Source organism: Anomalospiza imberbis, chromosome 17, assembly GCF_031753505.1.
Source record: "Anomalospiza imberbis isolate Cuckoo-Finch-1a 21T00152 chromosome 17, ASM3175350v1, whole genome shotgun sequence".
Lineage (NCBI taxonomy): Eukaryota > Metazoa > Chordata > Aves > Passeriformes > Viduidae > Anomalospiza > Anomalospiza imberbis.
In genome coordinates, this window is record NC_089697.1 from 16,234,123 (window position 1) to 16,252,226 (window position 18,104).

The 18,104-nt window shown below is 53.4% G+C and overlaps 2 protein-coding genes across 2 annotated transcripts in view; both read right to left on the minus strand.

The window, feature by feature from the left end:
- The window catches only part of LOC137484432 (centrosome-associated protein CEP250-like), a 47,554-nt gene that overhangs the window by 5,819 nt on the left and 23,631 nt on the right, over positions 1–18,104 (minus strand). Inside the window, exons 4-7 of the mRNA XM_068208299.1 lie at positions 13,173–13,363; positions 11,655–11,874; positions 10,912–11,192; positions 7,325–7,484 (exon numbers count right to left, since the gene is read on the minus strand). Of these exons, the coding sequence (XP_068064400.1) occupies positions 7,325–7,484; positions 10,912–11,192; positions 11,655–11,874; positions 13,173–13,363 (852 nt within the window). The remainder of the gene's footprint in view (positions 1–7,324; positions 7,485–10,911; positions 11,193–11,654; positions 11,875–13,172; positions 13,364–18,104) is intronic.
- LOC137484394 (centrosome-associated protein CEP250-like) lies at positions 1,764–4,186 on the minus strand. The gene is made up of 4 exons (XM_068208268.1): positions 4,178–4,186; positions 3,591–3,781; positions 2,165–2,292; positions 1,764–1,987 (listed from the first exon to the last, which is right to left on the minus strand). The coding sequence occupies exons 1-4, from the start codon at positions 4,184–4,186 to the stop codon at positions 1,764–1,766; spliced, it is 552 nt and encodes a 183-aa protein (XP_068064369.1).

Here is an 18,104-nt window from a genome sequence, read left to right on the forward strand (position 1 = left end):
ACTGCAAGCCTTCCTTCCTGGGGCTGAGCTCTGGAGCTTACCAGGCTCTGTGCTCCCAGGGCCTGAGGCAGCCCTTGCCTCCTCAGTCCCAGGAGCTGCCTTTTGTGCCCTTGTCCCTGCCCTGCCCTCTGTTGCCTGCCTACTCACACTTACCTGCCCCTTCTCTTGCAGCTCTTTCACCTCCTGCCTGAGCTGCTGGACCTGCTGGTGGGCTCGGCTGAGCTCCCCCTGAGTCTGGAGCAGTGCCTCTGATAAAGCACTCTTCTCCTTCTGCTCTTCCAGCAGCACCTGCACCGAAGGAAAGAGCAGAGGGCTTCACACTTCTCCTGCAGCATCCGTGTGGCAGAGGCAAAGACTGATGGGCTCACGTGCTCTCACAGCACTCGGCTGCTGCTCCCCTGGGCCACTGCCTGCCCCGGGGCCAACACAGCTTCCCAGGAAGTGACTTAAAACACAGCCCAGAAGACATCTCTGGGTTACTGTTCAGAAATACTCCAGGCAAGTCTTTAAAAAGATTTTTCTCTTGTCAGTGTTCCTGCTGCACCCTCCCTGTTCCCACATAAGAAAAGAGCTACAAACTCACTTTGGCTGTGAACACCTACCAGTACACACCAAAAGGGGAGCGGAAAGAGAACAGCGAAGGTACCCTGAGGTACATCTTAGAACAACAGAGCACAAGAGCAGCACAAAGATCTCAGCTGATAGCTGATGTTTCTGCCTGGCTTCCTATGAGAGGGCTCATTGCTGGTCCCAAAGACAGCCCCGTTCAGCTTTCACCTCCCCCAGTTCAATGTAGAAGACACGGAGGGCATGCTCCACACAGCCCCATGTCCTGCCATCTCCCACAGCTCCAGCCTTGCAAAAAATCACACCAGTTCTCCTCTCTCAGTCATTACCTGTCGCTTGGCATTTTCAAATCTCCTTAGTTCTTCTTGTTGGGCCAGCAGGGTGGCATCTTTCTGCCTCATCTCAAACAGCACCTTCTTGTGCTCCTGCTCTCTCTCTGCCTTCTCTTTTTCCCATTGCTCCAGCGTCTCCTGCATCTCTGCACGGTGCCTTTCGCGCTCACTTGCCTGAGGAGGGGAGGAGAAATTTGCAAGATGAAGTCCCAGGCAAGCTCCCTGCTGAAAAAGGTGAAGCTTCATCCCTCCCACAACCCCCAACCGGAAAAGACAACAGCACTCCAGAAACCGTGTCCTGTCATGGAATTCAAAAGGAGGCTCAGCAGGTGCAAGAATCACAGACTCGTGGAATCTCTTCTGTTGGCAAAGACCTTCCCAAGCGTTGAGTCCAAGTGCTCAGAAAAGGAGGTGTCACCTTCCCTTCCCTGACACCCCAGTCACAAGGACTGAAGGACCAGGGACAAGGGGCCTGTTCCCTTTGCTTCCAGCCCAAAGCTAATCCCTCTGTCCACCATGGAAGCACAGCAAGAAAGGAACCGAGTTCCCACGCCTGCAGCCAGCAGCACTGTTGGCATCTGCTCCATGCCGGCAAGTGCTCCACGCTGGCATCTGCTCCGTGGCAGGTGGGACTCAGGGACAATCCTGCCCTGGGCTGCCACGCTTTGGGTGGGCACTGCCCAACCTGCTCTGGAACTCCTCTTACGCCCTCACTGAAGCTGTGGCTGCATTTACTGTCCCAGCACCATCCTGGGGGCTCTCAGGCACCTCCAAGTCCAAGCTGCTGCCTCTGCTGCCCGGCCCAGCAGCGGGAGGCCTTGGCAGAGGATTGCTGCCCTTTCACACCCTCAGGCTCTGCTTGTGCTAAACCAACCCACAGGGCTGGCTTGGACACTCCAGAAGTGTACTGTCCCCTACCAGGTCTTGCAGGAGCTTCTTTATTTCCAGTTGCTGAGCAGTTCCCTGAAGCCTGAGGCTTTCGTGATGCTGCTGCTCTGCCTGCAGGAGCTGTTGAGCTGTGTCTTCCCGTTCCTGCCTCCTGAGAGATCTCTCTGCTTCCAGCTCATCTTGCAGGCACTTCACTTCTCCTACAAACATGACCAACAGCAAGAGTCAGAGTCTTTACTGACTTTACTGACCTCAGGCCCTTTCAGTGCCACCAGCCTCACCACTCCTCAGAAGCTCTGTGGACAGAGGCAGCTTTACAGGGTGCTTAGTTCTCTAGGCAGGGGCAGCACCACAAACAAAGCACACGAGGTTCTCACCTTCTATCACCTCCTTGGCCTGTGTGACTGTGAGCACTTGAGCCTCCAGATGGTTCCTGGTGGTCTCCAGCTGAGATATCTGCTGCTGAGCAGCACTCAGCCTGGATTCCAGGCTCTCCTTTGCTGACCTACGAGTTGCACATACGGAGAGACATGAGTTGCTTGCTCCAGACACCCACAGCCGGGTATTCCAGGACGACGTGGCTCAAGATCCCCACACCTGAGTATGGGAAATGGGTCACGTGGAAATTCGCCCAGGCAAGGCACATTTGTGCCATCTCAACAGCAGAGCAGGGCCCTCTGAGGGACTGCCCAGGCCTTCCCTATGGCCTGGCACAGCACAGACAGCCCAGCCCAACTTGGCCTCAACAGCCAAACCTTCAGTTGCTGATCCTGACCTATGACACTGGCTAGCTGTGTCCAAACAGGCTGGGGCGACGAGCAAAAGCCCAGCCCCTGCTCACAGCCCTTCTCTCATCAGCACTTCCAAGCTGCTCTGCAGGGGGACACAACAGACTCTTGTCCTTGCTGACTGCTGACTTTTTAATGCTCTTGATAATGGACATAAAGGTCCATCATCTTCCAGACACCCTGTATTTATGTGGCTTCAGAACTACTTTGCGTGACACAGTAAAATCTCATGGTCATCTCATAGCAGCACTTGTAAAAAATCAGGACACCCTTTTGTCTGAACAACAACTACCTGAATGCAGGGACTGCAGTTTAAACTCTTGCAAGGTCATGGAGTAGACTTGCCACCTTTATTTTAGTGTTGCGGGCCAAGCAGGCAGTAGCCCGAGGCACTTGTCCTTCTTTACAGAGAGAGAGGGACCATCCAAAGGGAGGTTGGCAGGTTTGGCAGCTGGGTGCCCATCAACAATCAGCAAGAATCCCCAGAGGCTGTTGAGAATTCCAAAGAGCTTTCCCTGCTGCTCTCCAGCCAGCTCTAGGGCCTGTCCCACACTTCTCAAGAGTGTGCTTGGAAGCAGAAAGCCCTCAAGATTTTCAGCAGGAGCCTCTGGCTTCCCCCTGAATGGCAGTGTGCTACCCCCAACGTGCCAAGGTCGGAGCCTGGAATGCTGAAGACGAAGCTTCAGTTCTGAAGATCAGGATCATGTCAAGCTACTTGCTAAGGAATGAGGGACGTTCAATGCCCAGAAGAAGAAACCAAAGCCAAGAGAAACCTGAGGTTTCACTCAGCATCTGCATGGTTTACCTACTACTCAGTTCAGGGCTGGGTGGATTGCTTTGGACTTCCCACAGGAGTGTGCTTGGCAGCACAAACAGGAGCCCAAGAGAGCTTTGCTGGCTTTAGGTGTCAGAAAAATAACCTTCACATCGGGGCATATTTTTCTTCTTGAGACTCTTCCATATTTTTACAAGGGAATAATAAAATACCACAAAAAGTTCTGCTTCCTGCCTTTACCTGGTCTCCTCCAGCTGCCTGGAAAGGTCTTGTTGGAGCCACTCCATGGCTGCCAGTCGGCCCTCAAGGTCAGCCTTCTGGCCCAGCAGCTCCTGCTCTCGGCACACCTGGGCCAGTGCGTGCCCTTGGCCAGAGGATTCCGGGCCCAGCTGCTCCAGAGAGCAGCTCGATGAATCTTGCTCCTGGGAAACCTGGAAGTGGGACAAGGTACAGCTCGAGCCCTTCCTCGGGAGGCCTGTGCAGAGCCAGCCAGTGGCACCTCGCAGGCAGCCAGAGGACAAGGAGCACCTGTGCTCTGGGCTCAAAGTTTCACAGCATCTGCCCTATGCAGCTCTGATAGCCGGGGCTGCCAAAAGCCTCTGGCACTGTTACCTTGGAAGTGCTGTGTCAGGCCCTACTGGCTTGCCTGGGACCAGACAGCTCCTTCCCAACAAACATCCCTACTCCAAACTCCGTGTTGTCACCCAAAAATACTGCATCTTCTACAACTGGCAATACCATTTACTCTAAGCACCAGGAGTGCAGCTGATTTTCAGCCATTGGTCCACTTTAGTCCATCACTCAGTTTAGTCCATCCCTCTGCTCACCTGCTCCATTACTTCCCACACCAAATCCAAATCCCCATGTGTTGCATGGGCACAGGAAAAGCAGCTCCCCATGCCTAGCTTTTGGCCTGGAGCAGATTGGAACAGTAAGCTCCAGAGCTGGAGCAGTCTTTCTGGGCGAGCCAGGAAACAATCTGGCAGTCAATGGTCTCTGGCTGGAGCCAGGCAGACAGACAAGGCTGCCTGCTGCAGCCCGGGCTGCTTTACCCAAGCAGGCCTGGACTGACAGGGATAGAGACCCACCTCCTCATGGGAAACAGCACTGGAATAATTCAGGGAGCCTGGAGTGGACTGAAGGTCAATGCCAGTGCCTTCCTGGATACCAGACTTCCCCATCAGGATGTACAAGTCTTTCATCAGAGACCCTTTGGCAATTTCACTTTTCTTCAGTGCATCACTCAGTACTTGGGTGTTCTCTCTCCATTTCTTCAAAGAAGCAGCCCCATGCTCCAACTCTTCCTGCTCGCCTTCTCTCTCCACTTCCCATTCTTGAGTATTTTCCTTATGATTTCTTAACTCAGCTGCGTGCATTTCATTCTTCTCTTCCACATCTCCCATGTGCTGCTGGTTCAATTCCTGTCCATGCTGCCAAAACAGGGAGAAAAAGGGTCACTCATTCGCCCCCTCGGTTTGCTTTTCAGACCAGATCTGGACTCCTGCTGCAGGGGCAGGCACTGGCTGCCCCTCTCTCTCTGCCCCTCGGGATGCTGCAGACCTTTGCTGGGTTCCCCCCTTGATTCTGCTCCTTCCCTCAGCCTGTCCCAGCTTCCTTTCTGCCCTTCCCCAAGCTCTTGCAGTCCCACTCCAGTGCTCCTCTGGGGAGGAGCTGCCAGAACTGCAGCCAGGATTTCAAGTCCATGCTAAGCAGGATTTAGGCAGTGCCACGAGGATGTGCTCTCCATTAGGGAGGAAGGGAAGAGCAAACACCGCCAGCATTTCCTTCCCTGGGCTTGGGCTGACAGCAGTGGTTTTCCAGCTCTGCTGTGTAGAGTTTCCATGGCTCCATCCCCGAGAGCCCCACTGCCCTCTCTTGGAGCAGCAATGGCCAGATCCCTCTGTCATCCTCTGCTGCCACTCAGGACGACTTCTCCCCTTGCAGGCACACGTCCTGGTGTGGATCAGCACTTGGCTTTCCTCTCTTCTCTCCCCACTGGCTGCTCTCAGATGGCCAAGGCCAAACACCTTTCTATTCACAGCAAACTTGGTCTTCTCACCCCTCCTTCCAGATCCAGATATTTAGGAATCTGGACATGGGTTTGGACACGAGGAATTCCCCAAAGCATGCAATGTCCATAGAGGCAGTGTGGACATTGAGGACTAAAGCTTCTAGGGCACAGAAGCCCAGCATGGAGGAAAATCAGCAGGCTCAGCATTAACTGGCTTTGACATGACTACAACATCTTCTCCTCCTTATTCAGAAGAATGCAGTTGGAGAAGTTTAACTGGAAAAAGGTGCTCCTTAGAACTATTAACTGAATGTGCAAACACAGCTAGGAAATGGCCCTTTGTGGCATCTGCCAATCTCACCAGCACATCCATCCTTTCCTTCTGCAGGCTCTCCAATTTCCTCTGCAGAGATGCCACCTCCTGACGAAGAGTCACAGCCTCTTCCTGCCTTTCACAGGCCTCTTTCTCCAGGGCAGTTTCTCGAGAGGTGTGCTTGACTGCTGCCTCCCACAAATCTGCAGCAGGGAGGGGGAAGGAACAGGAGAAAGGAGAAGGGGAAAAGCAAAGCAAAGGCAAACTGATGTGCATCCTGCAGAGACAACAGCAGTGTCTTCTCTGCCTGCCTGAGTTTGCCAGGCCCTGAGCCCACAAGGGCTCCAAAGCTGACAGAAATGAAGGAAATTTGCAGGCAGAGAAAAAAGCAGGAATGAAAGGGGCAAGGTTCAGAGGGACAGGAAAGGGTGTTTGCTCTTGGCCTTGTGCAGAGTGAGCAATCCAAGAGAGACAAAGGAGAGGGGATGCCTGTGCAGCTCTGCTCCAGAGAGGCCAGTAGCCTGGAGGCTCTGGCAGGGCCTGGAGTTTGGGGGAATCGAGCTGAGGCATCCAGCTACAGCTCCTCAGCACAGACACGGCACCTGGAAGGCTCCAGCTGTGCACGGGATCAGCCATGGCACAGCTGGATGGCACTGCCAGCCACAGCATCTTTCTCAAGAAAAAACTTTCACTGGCACTTGGATGGATAAATCTCCTGCTGGTTGTTTTTCCCCTCTGCCATCTCTGGGCACTTTTCCTCTGCGAGCCATCAGCAAGATCCCTGCAGGTGAGGCAGGATGGGGCAGTGGGTGGGAGAGGAGAAGCTGTACCTTGCTCTTTTTTCTCCAGCTGTTTCAGCAGCTCCTGATTGTGGGCTCTGAGATGGTCCCTCTGAGCCTGTGTCTTCCTCAGCTCCAGCTCCATGTCCTTACACTGTAGGGCCATGGCCTCTGCTCTTTCCTCAGAGCTCTGGAGCCTCACACGCAGCTCAGACACCTCAGTTTCCAGCAGCTGCTTCTCTTGAGTTGCCTGGTGAGCTGTCTGCTCTATCTCTGCCAGCAGCATGGCCTGCATCTGGAAGATGGATGCACAGAGCCTCAGGGACAGGGCTGCTCCTGAGGCTGCAGAGTGGGCCGCAGGGAGAGCAGCAAAGAAGAAATGATTTCAGGCAAAAACCATGCCAAAACCAAAAGGCAGAAAAGCAAGGATCCCAAAGGAGACCAATGTAGAGAAAAGAGGGAAAGGGAGGCAATGGGCATCCTTGAGGCTGCAGCTCTGAACAGCAGCTGAGATGGCTGCGCTGGAAGTGCCCTGCCCAGCCTGCCATAGCCACCTCTGTGTCCCCACATTGCTCAGTGCCCGGCACAGGCACCAACTCTGTCTGGGACAACACTGCTAACTGAGGGACACAGAGGCTCCAGAGGAGTCTGCTGCTGCTCCCCTCCCAGATTTCCTGCTGGGAGCCGGGAGAGAACGGTGCAAAACTTGGGCAGCAGACAGCAGATCCAGCCTCGGCCTCAGGGTGCAGCAGCAGCCCCGGGCAGAAGACGGCAGCTGTGCGTGCTGCTGGGAGGGGAAAGAGGTTGGGGCCTCCAAGGCAAAGGTGCTGTTGTGTGTCCCTGGAGAAGAGGATGCCACTGCACAGCTTACCTGGGTGTTGAGCTCCTGCATTTCTCTTCTGTGCTCTGCGTGGAGCTCCTCAGCCTGGGTAAGGGCAGAACGAAGCTGAGACACCTGACTGATCTGGGCCAGGTTGTTTTCTTCCAGGGTTCTGAGGCTCAGATCCTTTTCTTCCAGAGACAGAGTCAGCCTGTAGAACAAGGCAACAGATGGCCATGAGAGACATTCAAATCCCTTGAGTGCCTCAGAGTTGGTCAACTCCAACTCAACTGATGGAGTTGACCACTATGTCAGGCAACATTTGGAATGTGTCAAGCTTAGTCTGGGGTAGATGATGAGTGAGTCCAGAGCTTATGGGTCAGAATAAAAGGACAGACAAGTAAGGGTGACATTGCTGTGGGTGCTTGCTAGAGGCCAGCTAAACAGGAGGAGAAGTAGATAAGGCTTTCTACAGGCAACATAAAGCAAGCTCAAAGTCACAGGACCTGGTTCTTGTGGGGGACTTTAGCTTCCCTGCCGTCAGCTAGAGAAGCAACACAGTGCAGAATGTTCCTGGAAAGCACTGATGACAACTTGCTGACACAGGCAGTGGAGGATCCCACAAGGAACAGCATGCTGCTCAACGTTACCCTAACAATCAGGGAAGGCCTTGTTGGAGATGTGAGCCTGAGGTCAGCCTTGGCTGCACTGCCTATGAATGAGATTGTGGAGTTCAGCTGGGGGTGAGGAAAAAGCAGGGTAGCAAGCAAGATTACAACCACAGACCTCTTGAGAGCTAACTTTAGTCTCTCCAGGGACCTTCTTGAAAGAAGCACATGAGAACAGGCCTTGCAGGGTAAAGGGATCCAAGCTGATACTGAAGGATCACTTCCTCCAGGCTCCACAACAATACATCCTAGTGAGCAAGAAACTGGGCAAAGGGGGCAAGAGACCTGAGTGGATAAGCAAAGAACTCTTGTCGTTCCTCAAGCACACGCAGGAAGTACAGAGGAGATGGAAGCAGGCTCAGGCCACTTAAAATGAGTATAGTGAGATTGTTGGAGTAATTAGAAATGAGACAAAGAAGACCAAGGACCACCTTGGAATTAAATCTGGGCAAGGACATCAAGGACATCAAGAAGAGCTTTTTAAAATACATCAGTTACAAAAGGAAAACCAAGGATGATGTGTCTCTGTCTGTTCCTAAATGGAGGGGAGACCCTGGTAACAGAGGATGCAGAGAAGGCAGAGTTCCTGAGTGCCTTTCTTTGAATCAGTCTGTACTGGTTAAGACCAGCCCTCGGGGATCTCTGGCCCAGGAGACCAGGCTAAAGGAATGTTGGAAGGAAGACTATCCCTTAGTGTGGCAGCAGCTCTCTGGCCACAGAGAGCAGGCACAGACTTTCCCAGGCATTTTCCCAGGGAAGGCTGTGAGAAGATCAGAGAAAAGAATGAGAAACAATTCTTATCTTCACTTGTTGCACCTGCTGTTGTGCGCATGTGGAATGTGTCATGGAGATTTGTTTACCAAAGGGTGATTTCTTAATTGGACACTGGATGGTTGGATTGATTGACCAATTAGGTCAAAGCTGTATCGGACTGGCTGTAAAGGTTACTGAATTTCTTAATAGTATAGTATAGTGTAAGATGATATAATAAAGCAATTGATCAGCCTTCTGCAATCATGGAGTCAATGCTAATTATTACCCGGCTGGGGGCCTGCAGCGACACCTTAGCAAGACTGTCCTTTCAAGGAGGCCTGGGCTAGTGAATGCCTGGGCAAACTCGACATCCACAAGTCCTTAGGCCCTGACAGGATGTGTCCATGAGTGCTGAGGGAGCTTGTGGACACCAGAGGGAGGCCACTCCCCATTATCTTTGAAAGGTCATGGAGATCAGGAGAGGTGCCCGTGGGCTGGAAGAAAGCAAATGTCATTCTGCTCTTCAGAAAGGGCATGGAGGAGGACCCAGAGAACTATGGGCCTGTCAGAATCACCTCAATCCCTGGAAAGGTGATGGAGTACCTCATGTTGGAGGTCCCCTCTTCCCCACATGGAAGGACAAAAAGGTGATCAGGAATGGTAAGCACGGATACACTAAAGATAAATCATGCCTGACCAACCTGATTGCCTTCTACAATGAAACATCTACCTGGGTGGACAAAGGGAGAGCAGTGGACATTGTCTACCTTGATTTCAGCAAGGCTTTTGACACAGTCTCTCACAACATCCTCCTTGGGAAACTCAGGCATTGGTGGCTGGAGGAGTGGACTGCAATTAGTGGCACAGGGGCTCGTTAGAGGCCTGTCATTAGTGGTGTCCCCCAGGGCTCACTCCTGGGCACACTATTGTTGAACTTGCTCATCAATGACTTGGATGAGGGGGTCGATCTCTCCCCAGCAGGGTCACTGTGCATCCCCTCAGAGGGATCTCAGCAGGCTGGGGATGGGCAGAGGAACCTTCTGAAATCCAGCAAGGGCCAAGGCAGGGTCCTGCACCTGGGGAGGAACAGCCCCAGGCACCTGTACAGGCTGGGGCCAACCTGCTGGGCAGCAGCTTTGTGGAGAAGGACCTGGGGGTCCTGGTGGACAAGAAACGCTCCACGAGCCAGCAGTGTGTTCTTGTGGCCAAGGGGCCACTGGGATCCTGGAAAGCACTGGGAACAGCATTGCCAGCAGGTCAGGCAGGGGATTCAGTCCCTCTGCTCAGCCCTGTGAGGCACATCTGGAGTGCTGTGTCCAGCTCTGGCTCCTCAGCACAGCAGGCACAGGGAGCTCCCGGAGCGGGGCCAGCGGAGGCTGCGCAGCTGAGCAAGGGCCTGGAGCATCTCGGTGCCCAGGAAAGGCTGAGGGAGCTGGGGCTGCTCAGCCTGGAGAGCAGCCCCAGTCAGAGAGGGGCCCTCAGCCCTGGGTGTCCCTGTGTGCAGGGAGGGTCAGAGCAGGGCCCAGGCTCTGCTCCCTGGGGCCCAGCAATGGCACCAGAGGAACGGGCAGGGACTGATGCCCAGGCAGTTCCACCTGGACAAGAGGAAGAAATTCTTTCCTGTGCAGAGACCGAGCCCTGAACAGATTGTCCAGAGAGGCTGTGGAATCGCCAGCTCTGGAGACATTCCAGAACGATCTAGATGCAATCCTCTTCCATGTGCCCTGGGATGACCCTGCGTGAGCAGGGAGGTGGGACTAGATGAGCCACTGTGGTGCCTCCAACCTTACCCATTCTGCGATTCTTTTTGTCTGGCTTAGACAAAAAATCATGGGTTTAACACGTCTTATGTCAACAAAAAGCATGAGATACCAGGCTGATGCAGATCTCAAAGGCTTCAAGTTACAGGACCCAAGGTGGAGCTGATGGATGTATCCAGCTCCTCACAATGCAGCTCGGGCAGTGTCAACACACCCACCTAAAAACACAATACCCCCTAGAGGGAAAGAGCTACCCCCAAATCCTTTCTCTGCAGAAAAACTCTGAAGTCTTAAAAGTAAAGAAAATGAAAGACAACATCCAGACAAGGAGAAGTGTCTGCACGGAGAGTTCAGAATCTGCCACTTAGGAAATGCTGCCAGAGCCCCTGGCAGGTGCAAAGAGGGCAAAGAGGGAATCCATTCACCACAATGCAGAGTCCCACAGGCTTTCATTTACCTGGCTTTTTCACTCTCTAGGACATCCACCGAAGCCTGCAATTCTGAATTTTGCTGAGCCACTTCTTCCCAGCGATTCCTTTCCTTCTCCAAGGACTCCAGATGCACTTGCAGCTCCTTGTTCAGATTTTCTGCCTCCTCCAGCATCTTCTGGACGTGCTCAACCTCCGACAGCTTCTGCCTGGACTCTTCCTGGGCCTCCCTCACCTCTTGCTGGGCTCTCTGGACAGTCGTTTCCCGGGACTCTCGGGAGGCTGCCAGCTGAGATGTCAACTCTCCCACCTCCAGTCAAAGGGAACAAAGCAGTCAGGGGCTGCAGCCACAGCTTGTCACTGTCAGCCACAGCACAGGCTGAGAGGAAAGGCAAAGGACAACTTTCCATTTCTCCCTGTCCTGAGAGCACCAGATTCACACTGGATATGGACAACTTGTTTCAGTCTCTAAGTGGCCCACCACCAAGGGCACCTGAAAAAGCACCTCCCAAACCAAGGCTGGCAAGGAGAGGCCAGCAGGAATCCATGCTGATGGTTGCTGGCCAACAGCCCAGAGGACTAGCCCAGCTGTCCAGAGCAGCAGCTGAGATTCAGCAGAGCACTGTGTGTCCTGCAGAGCAGCTGCCATGGAGCCTCCAGAGCCCGAGACAGCCCCAGGGATCACCCCACCAGCTGCTGCTCTGCCATGGAAAAGCAAGAAGGCCACAGACCCCTCGCTGCATGGCTGCCGTGCCAGTGCTGTTTCACTCACCTGCTTTTGTAGAGCCTCCCTCTGCTCAAGGAGCAGATTCATTTCCTCTTTGAGGCCGTGTAGCTCTTCCTTGTGCCTCCTCTGCGCATCCTGAATTTCACTGTAAGCTTCCTGCAGCTCAGCTTCCAGCTCTTCCTCCACATAGTTCCTGGTCATCTGCAGCTGAGATATCTGCTGCTGAGCAGCACTCAGCCTGGATTCCAGGCTCTCCTTTGCTGACCTACGAGTTGCACATACGGAGAGACATGAGTTGCTTGCTCCAGACACCCACAGCTGGGTATTCCAGGACGACGTGGCTCAAGATCCCCACACCTGAGTATGGGAAATGGGTCACGTGGAAACTCGCCCAGACAAGGCACATTTGTGCCATCTCAACAGCAGAGCAGGGCCCTCTGAGGGACTGCCCAGGCCTTCCCTATGGCCTGGCACAGCACAGACAGCCCAGCCCAACTTGGCCTCAACAGCCAAACCTTCAGTTGCTGATCCTGACCTATGACACTGGCTAGCTGTGTCCAAACAGGCTGGGGCGACGAGCAAAAGCCCAGCCTCTGCTCACAGCCCTTCTCTCATCAGCACTTCCAAGCTGCTCTGCAGGGGGACACAACAGACTCTTGTCCTTGCTGACTGCTGACTTTTTAATGCTCTTGATAATGGACATAAAGGTCCATCATCTTCCAGACACCCTGTATTTATGTGGCTTCAGAGCTACTTTGCGTGACACAGTAAAATCTCATGGTCATCTCACAGCAGCACTTGTAAAAAATCAGGACACCCTTTTGTCTGAACAACAACTACCTGAATGCAGAGACTGCAGTTTAAACTCTTGCAAGGTCATGGAGTAGACTTGCCACCTTTATTTTAGTGTTGCGGGCCAAGCAGGCAGTAGCCCGAGGCACTTGTCCTTCTTTACAGAGAGAGAGGGACCATCCAAAGGGAGGTTGGCAGGTTTGGCAGCTGGGTGCCCATCAACAATCAGCAAGAATCCCCAGAGGCTGTTGAGAATTCCAAAGAGCTTTCCCTGCTGCTCTCCAGCCAGCTCTAGGGCCTGTCCCACACTTCTCAAGAGTGTGCTTGGAAGCAGAAAGCCCTCAAGATTTTCAGCAGGAGCCTCTGGCTTCCCCCTGAATGGCAGTGTGCTACCCCCAACGTGCCAAGGTCGGAGCCTGGAATGCTGAAGATGAAGCTTCAGTTCTGAAGATCAGGATCATGTCAGGCTACTTGGTAAGGAATGAGGGACGTTCAATGCCCAGAAGAAGAAACCAAAGCCAAGAGAAACCTGAGGTTTCACTCAGCATCTGCATGGTTTATCTACTACTCAGTTCAGGGCTGGGTGGATTGCTTTGGACTTCCCACAGGAGTGTGCTCGGCAGCACAAACAGGAGCCCAAGAGAGCTTTGCTGGCTTTAGGTGTCAGAAAAAGAACCTTCACATTGTGGCATATTTTTGTTCTTGGGACTCTTCCATATTCTGTCCATGGAATGTAAATAGATCTGAAAAGGTTCTGCTCCCTGCCTTTACCTGGTCTCCTCCAGCTGCCTGGAAAGGTCTTGTTGGAGCCACTCCATGGCTGCCAGTCGGCCCTCAAGGTCAGCCTTCTGGCCCAGCAGCTCCTGCTCTCGGCACACCTGGGCCAGTGCGTGCCCTTGGCCAGAGGATTCCGGGCCCAGCTGCTCCAGAGAGCAGCTCGATGAATCTTGCTCCTGGGAAACCTGGAAGTGGGACAAGGTACAGCTCGAGCCCTTCCTCGGGAGGCCTGTGCAGAGCCAGCCAGTGGCACCTCGCAGGCAGCCAGAGGACAAGGAGCACCTGTGCTCTGGGCTCAAAGTTTCACAGCATCTGCCCTATGCAGCTCTGATAGCCGGGGCTGCCAAAAGCCTCTGGCACTGTTACCTTGGAAGTGCTGTGTCAGGCCCTGCTGGCTTGCCTGGGACCAGACAGCTCCTTCCCAACAAACATCCCCACTCCAAACTCTGTGTTGTCACCCAAAAATACTGCATCTTCTGCAACTGCCACTTGGGAAACAAAATTATTATCTGGATATATTTCATTGCTGGACATTTTCAGGAAGATTTGTGAAAACAAATTTGCTTGCTGAATCAAGGGGAAATATACAGGATTTCCCCCTGCCACAACAAAACTCTCGTCTAAGTTTCTCCTCCTCACATATTCTACGCAGCTCTCTGCAAGGAGAGGATGCCTCGCCGGGAAATGGCTCTTGTGCTGAGCAGACATTTTGTGACTTGTGGACGCCTGCCTGATGTGGCCAAATCAGAACGTCTGCTGTGCATTTGCCCAACCTATCACATTCCCCAGAACTGAGACTGTCTGACAGAGATCATCAGAAACAAAGCCTTCTCTTGCAGCTATCCTGTAACACCCAATCTAAACCTCCTCTGGCACAGCTTGGGGCTGTTTCCTCTTGTCCTGTCCCTTTTTCCCTGGGAGCAGAGCCTGACCCTCACCTGGCTGCAGCTTCCTGTCACAGAGAGCTGTAGAAGGCAAGAAGGTGCCCCCTGAGCCTCCTTTTCTCCAGGCTGAGCCCCCCCAGCTCCCTCAGCTGCTCCTGGTCACACCTGTGCTCCAGACCCTTCCCCAGCTCCGATCCCCGTTTTAGAGGCTCTGTGGCTGCCCAAAGCAACACATTTTGCAGAAGCATGCAACACTTTGCTGATGAACACGCATATCCCTGGCTCATAAACGCATGTGCCGTCTTGAGCCAGGTGTGCACAGCAGTGTGCCCGTCTTCTCCTGCCAGCAACAGCATCTGGGCTGATCTGGCTGCCACAACTCCCCCTCCCACAGGTGCTGCCGAGCAATAAGGTGTTCAGAGCCGTGCTAACATCATCCCTCTCCTGCTGCAGCAGATCCCTCTGAAGCTGCAATTCCTCCAATGACTGCCTCTTGACTTCCAGCTCGCTCTGCAACAATGGGTCTTCTCCCTCGAGTGCAGCCAAGTCCTCCAGTGTAGAAGAAGGGGCAAGACGAGTTTTCAAGGGAAAACCAGTCTCATTTCCAAAACCAACCTCCATCCTGTCCTGCTGCTCTGCCTGTTCGGCCTGGGCTGATGCTTCCTTCCGCTGCTTGGTATTCTTCAGATGCAGACACAAGGCTCCTGTCTCCGGGATTCCAGTGCATTGCAGCAGCATTTCCCTGGACTTCTCAAGGTTTGCACAGTCACTGCAGAGACAAGGCTCAGTCAGAAGAATCAAGAGGCCTGAAGAGTCAGCAATGCCATTTTCAGCTCTCCAGGATGGAGCTGGGGGCAGTGGGCTAAGGAAGACCTTGCTCTTTCCCTCCCAGGAAAATCCTCCAGAGGCTGCCTTCTTTCAGTGAGAAGCTATGGCTGGGCAGGGGCACTTAAAGAACAGAATTCAGGGAAGCAGCACGGCGAGAAGGAGTCTCCTATTCCAACATGGCTCTGCAGCTCCCAGACAGCCTTGGGAGTCACAGAAGAGCATGGAAAAACCAGACAGGACGATGCTCGAGGGCCACACTGAGGACTACACATGGTAGGCAGGTGACTTCTTCACCAGGGACTCCTCTGAACTCCCCGGCCTGGAAGCAGATTGTTTCTGGAATGCAGGAGGAGGAGGAGGAGGAGGAGGAGGAGGAGGAGGAGGAGGAAAGACTCACCTACTGATTTCTTCTAGCAGAGAGTCTATCAGCTGGCAGCGGCTTCTGATCCTCTGAGTTCTCTCCTCCATTTGATCAAAATGCCGCTGCATGCGCCCCCAGTTCTCTGTATCTTCCCGAACCAATTCAAAAGGATGCTGTTCATCAGTGGATGTCAGAGTCGAGAGGATATTCCCAGGATTGTCGGTGCAGATGATGGAATTGGCCATGCTGTCACTGTCGCCTACCAGCGCCTGAAAGCCCACATCCAGCTGTTAGTCAGGTGTTCTGTTCCCATTCCAAAGCAGCACTGAGATACCTCTTTTCTGATCCCACAAGAACCAGCGTCCATTCATGGAGAACCAGTTTCAAAATGCCAGCCAGCTCAGCACACTTTACTCACCTCAGGGGCTCCGGAGGAACGTCCCTGCTGAGAAAGCCCTCGAGCTCCCTGCAAGAGCACGGGGAAGAGCACACTCAGACTGCATGGCTGCCCCTGAGGCAGTCGCCTCTGAGTGCCTCCCAGCCTGTCCCAGAGCACAGCAATTCCAGCTGAGCTCTTCCTCCCCTCCTTGGGAATATTTTCAGCCCAGTAGTTTGACAGCAGCAGAAATGAACATGCTGGAAGGTGTTTCATCACTTCTAAGAGCACCAGAAGGGGAGTTGCCCAGAGCCCCAGCCAGTCTGGCCTTGAACACTCCCAGGGATCCAGGGGCAGCCACAGCTTCTCTGGGAAACCTCAAGCCTGGGTGCCAGGGCCTCAGCACCCTCAGAGGGCAGAACTCCCTCCCAATATCCCATCCATCCCTGCCCTGTCTTGGTGGGAAGCTTTTGTCATTTGTCCTGTCCCTGCAGGCCACTGGCTTAAGTCCATCTCCAGCTCTCATGCAGCCCTTTCATGCATTGGAAGGGGCTCTAAGGTCACCCTGGAACCTTCTCCAGGCTGGACAACCCCAACTCTTGCATCCTTTTCCCTTGCCACTGGTGCTCCAGCCCTTGGAGCATCTTCCTATCATGCTTGTGACCTCCTCTGGGCCACTAGGGATCATTTCAGAGATGTCTGGGAGAAACTCATTCTGGACTCTGGGAAGCGCTGAGGCTGTGCTGTAATTTGGGTGAGGGGAAGGCAATGAAAAGCTGCTCCCTTGTTTGTGCCCACAGCCTCCAGTGGGACAAGGATGGAGGAGGAGATGTGGCTGTGCTCTGGGATGGCCAGGAGCCACCCATTCCCTCCCACACCTGTCCCCACAGCGAGCACCAAAGCTGCTGCCAGCTCCGGAACAGCCAACTGTTAATCCCTTGCTATTGCCAAAGGGAACTGTTCCCCGAGGCCCAGCCCAGGCCCTCCCAGGTCCCTGCTGGGCTTGGCACAAGGAGAGCAGTGGCTTTCTCACTCACCCGCTGGGTCTCCATCCTCCCCTTGGCACGAGCAGAGAGTAAACAGCAATGACCAAAGGCCCTTGGCCTTTGTAGGGTCTAAACCCCAATATCCAAAGGCTCTTGGCCTTTGCAGGGTCAATAGCACACAATCCAAGTGCCCTTGGCCTTTGCAAAGTCCAAGCCCCAAAGCTCATGAGCTGTTGACAGCTCCAGGGTCCAAACCCCAATAGCCAGGAGCTGTTGGTTGTCGCCAGGGTCTAAGCCCCAACATTCCATGGCCTTTGTGACAGTTCTCGGGCTCCAACCCCCAACATTCCATGGCCTTTGTGACAGTTCTCAGGCTCCAACTCCCAACATTCCATGGCCTTTGTGACAGTTGTCAGGCTCCAACTCCCAACATTCCACAGCCTTTGCGATGGTTACCAGGGTCCATAGCCCAGCATTCCAGGGGCTCTTGGAGATGCCCTCCCTGGCTCTCCCCCCATCCCAGCTTCCTGCCGGTCCTGGTGTTAAAAGCAGGCGAACTGGAGCCAAGACATTTTAAAAGGCCTGGGCCTGTTTATTAAAAACAAAGACAACTGAAGACGAGGCCCCAGGATAAGCCCAGGGCCTCAGGGGCAAGTCAGAGATCCAAGTAACTCTGTGCTACACAGGGAGTTTCTGTGGATACTGATTCTGCAGAAAGACCCGGGTGCTCGGCACCCAGGGGTTTTTAAAGTCTCTGAAAGGTGCAAGACTGGTGCACTTTTGATCCACTTGTTGATTGGTCCACCTCCTGGTAGCTGGTTGGTCCATAAGACAGCGCATTCCTGGCCAATCATCCTGGAATTCTGAGGCACTATTGGCTGGTTAGTCCCCCAGTCATAGGTTGAGTTGCTGACATCGCTCCATGATGTAACCCGTCTAGAAGATTCTTGCCTTGACACCTTTTCCGACCCCTCTTTTCCGTGATTGACAGCTATGCACGCACACTTGACCGACAATACCTTTAACTTTGTAACTTACTACATCAATTCCAACAATTAATTATATTAATTAGCAATTCATTACAACTCATTAAAACGATGAACTATTATTAAGCCGGCCTATTAAAACAAATTTATTTATACCACTGGCACGGGCCCTGCCTCCCCCGTGTCCCCAGAGCCCTGTTGGGCAGCTGGGCAGGGACCTGGCTCATAACATGAGTTCAAAGTTGCTGGTGCAGACAGTGTCAGTTTTAAGGCTCAGCGTTCTCAAGACCTGCAGGCTCTTTAGGGATGCGCTTGGTTCCTGAGTTACAGGAATTCTTCTGTCTTTCCTGACAAAGGAGAGATGGAAGAAAAAGCCTGCAAAGGTTCTTGCTGCTGACAAATATTCATGAAAGTAAAGCTTTGCCTTTAGAACAGCCGCATGAGGAGGAAGAATGGTGTTTCAGGGGCTTTTCAAATTCCTACAGAGAAATGCCAAGAGCTGCAG

Bases quoted from the DNA above. Each gene is read 5' to 3' on its own strand.
- LOC137484394 (XM_068208268.1), bottom strand. The intron at 2,293-3,590 runs GTAAAGGCAGGA...TGCAACTCGTAG, and splicing joins AGGCAGCTGGAGGAGACCAG to GTCAGCAAAGGAGAGCCTGG. The intron at 1,988-2,164 runs GTGAGAACCTCG...TCATGTTTGTAG, and splicing joins GGCCAAGGAGGTGATAGAAG to GAGAAGTGAAGTGCCTGCAA.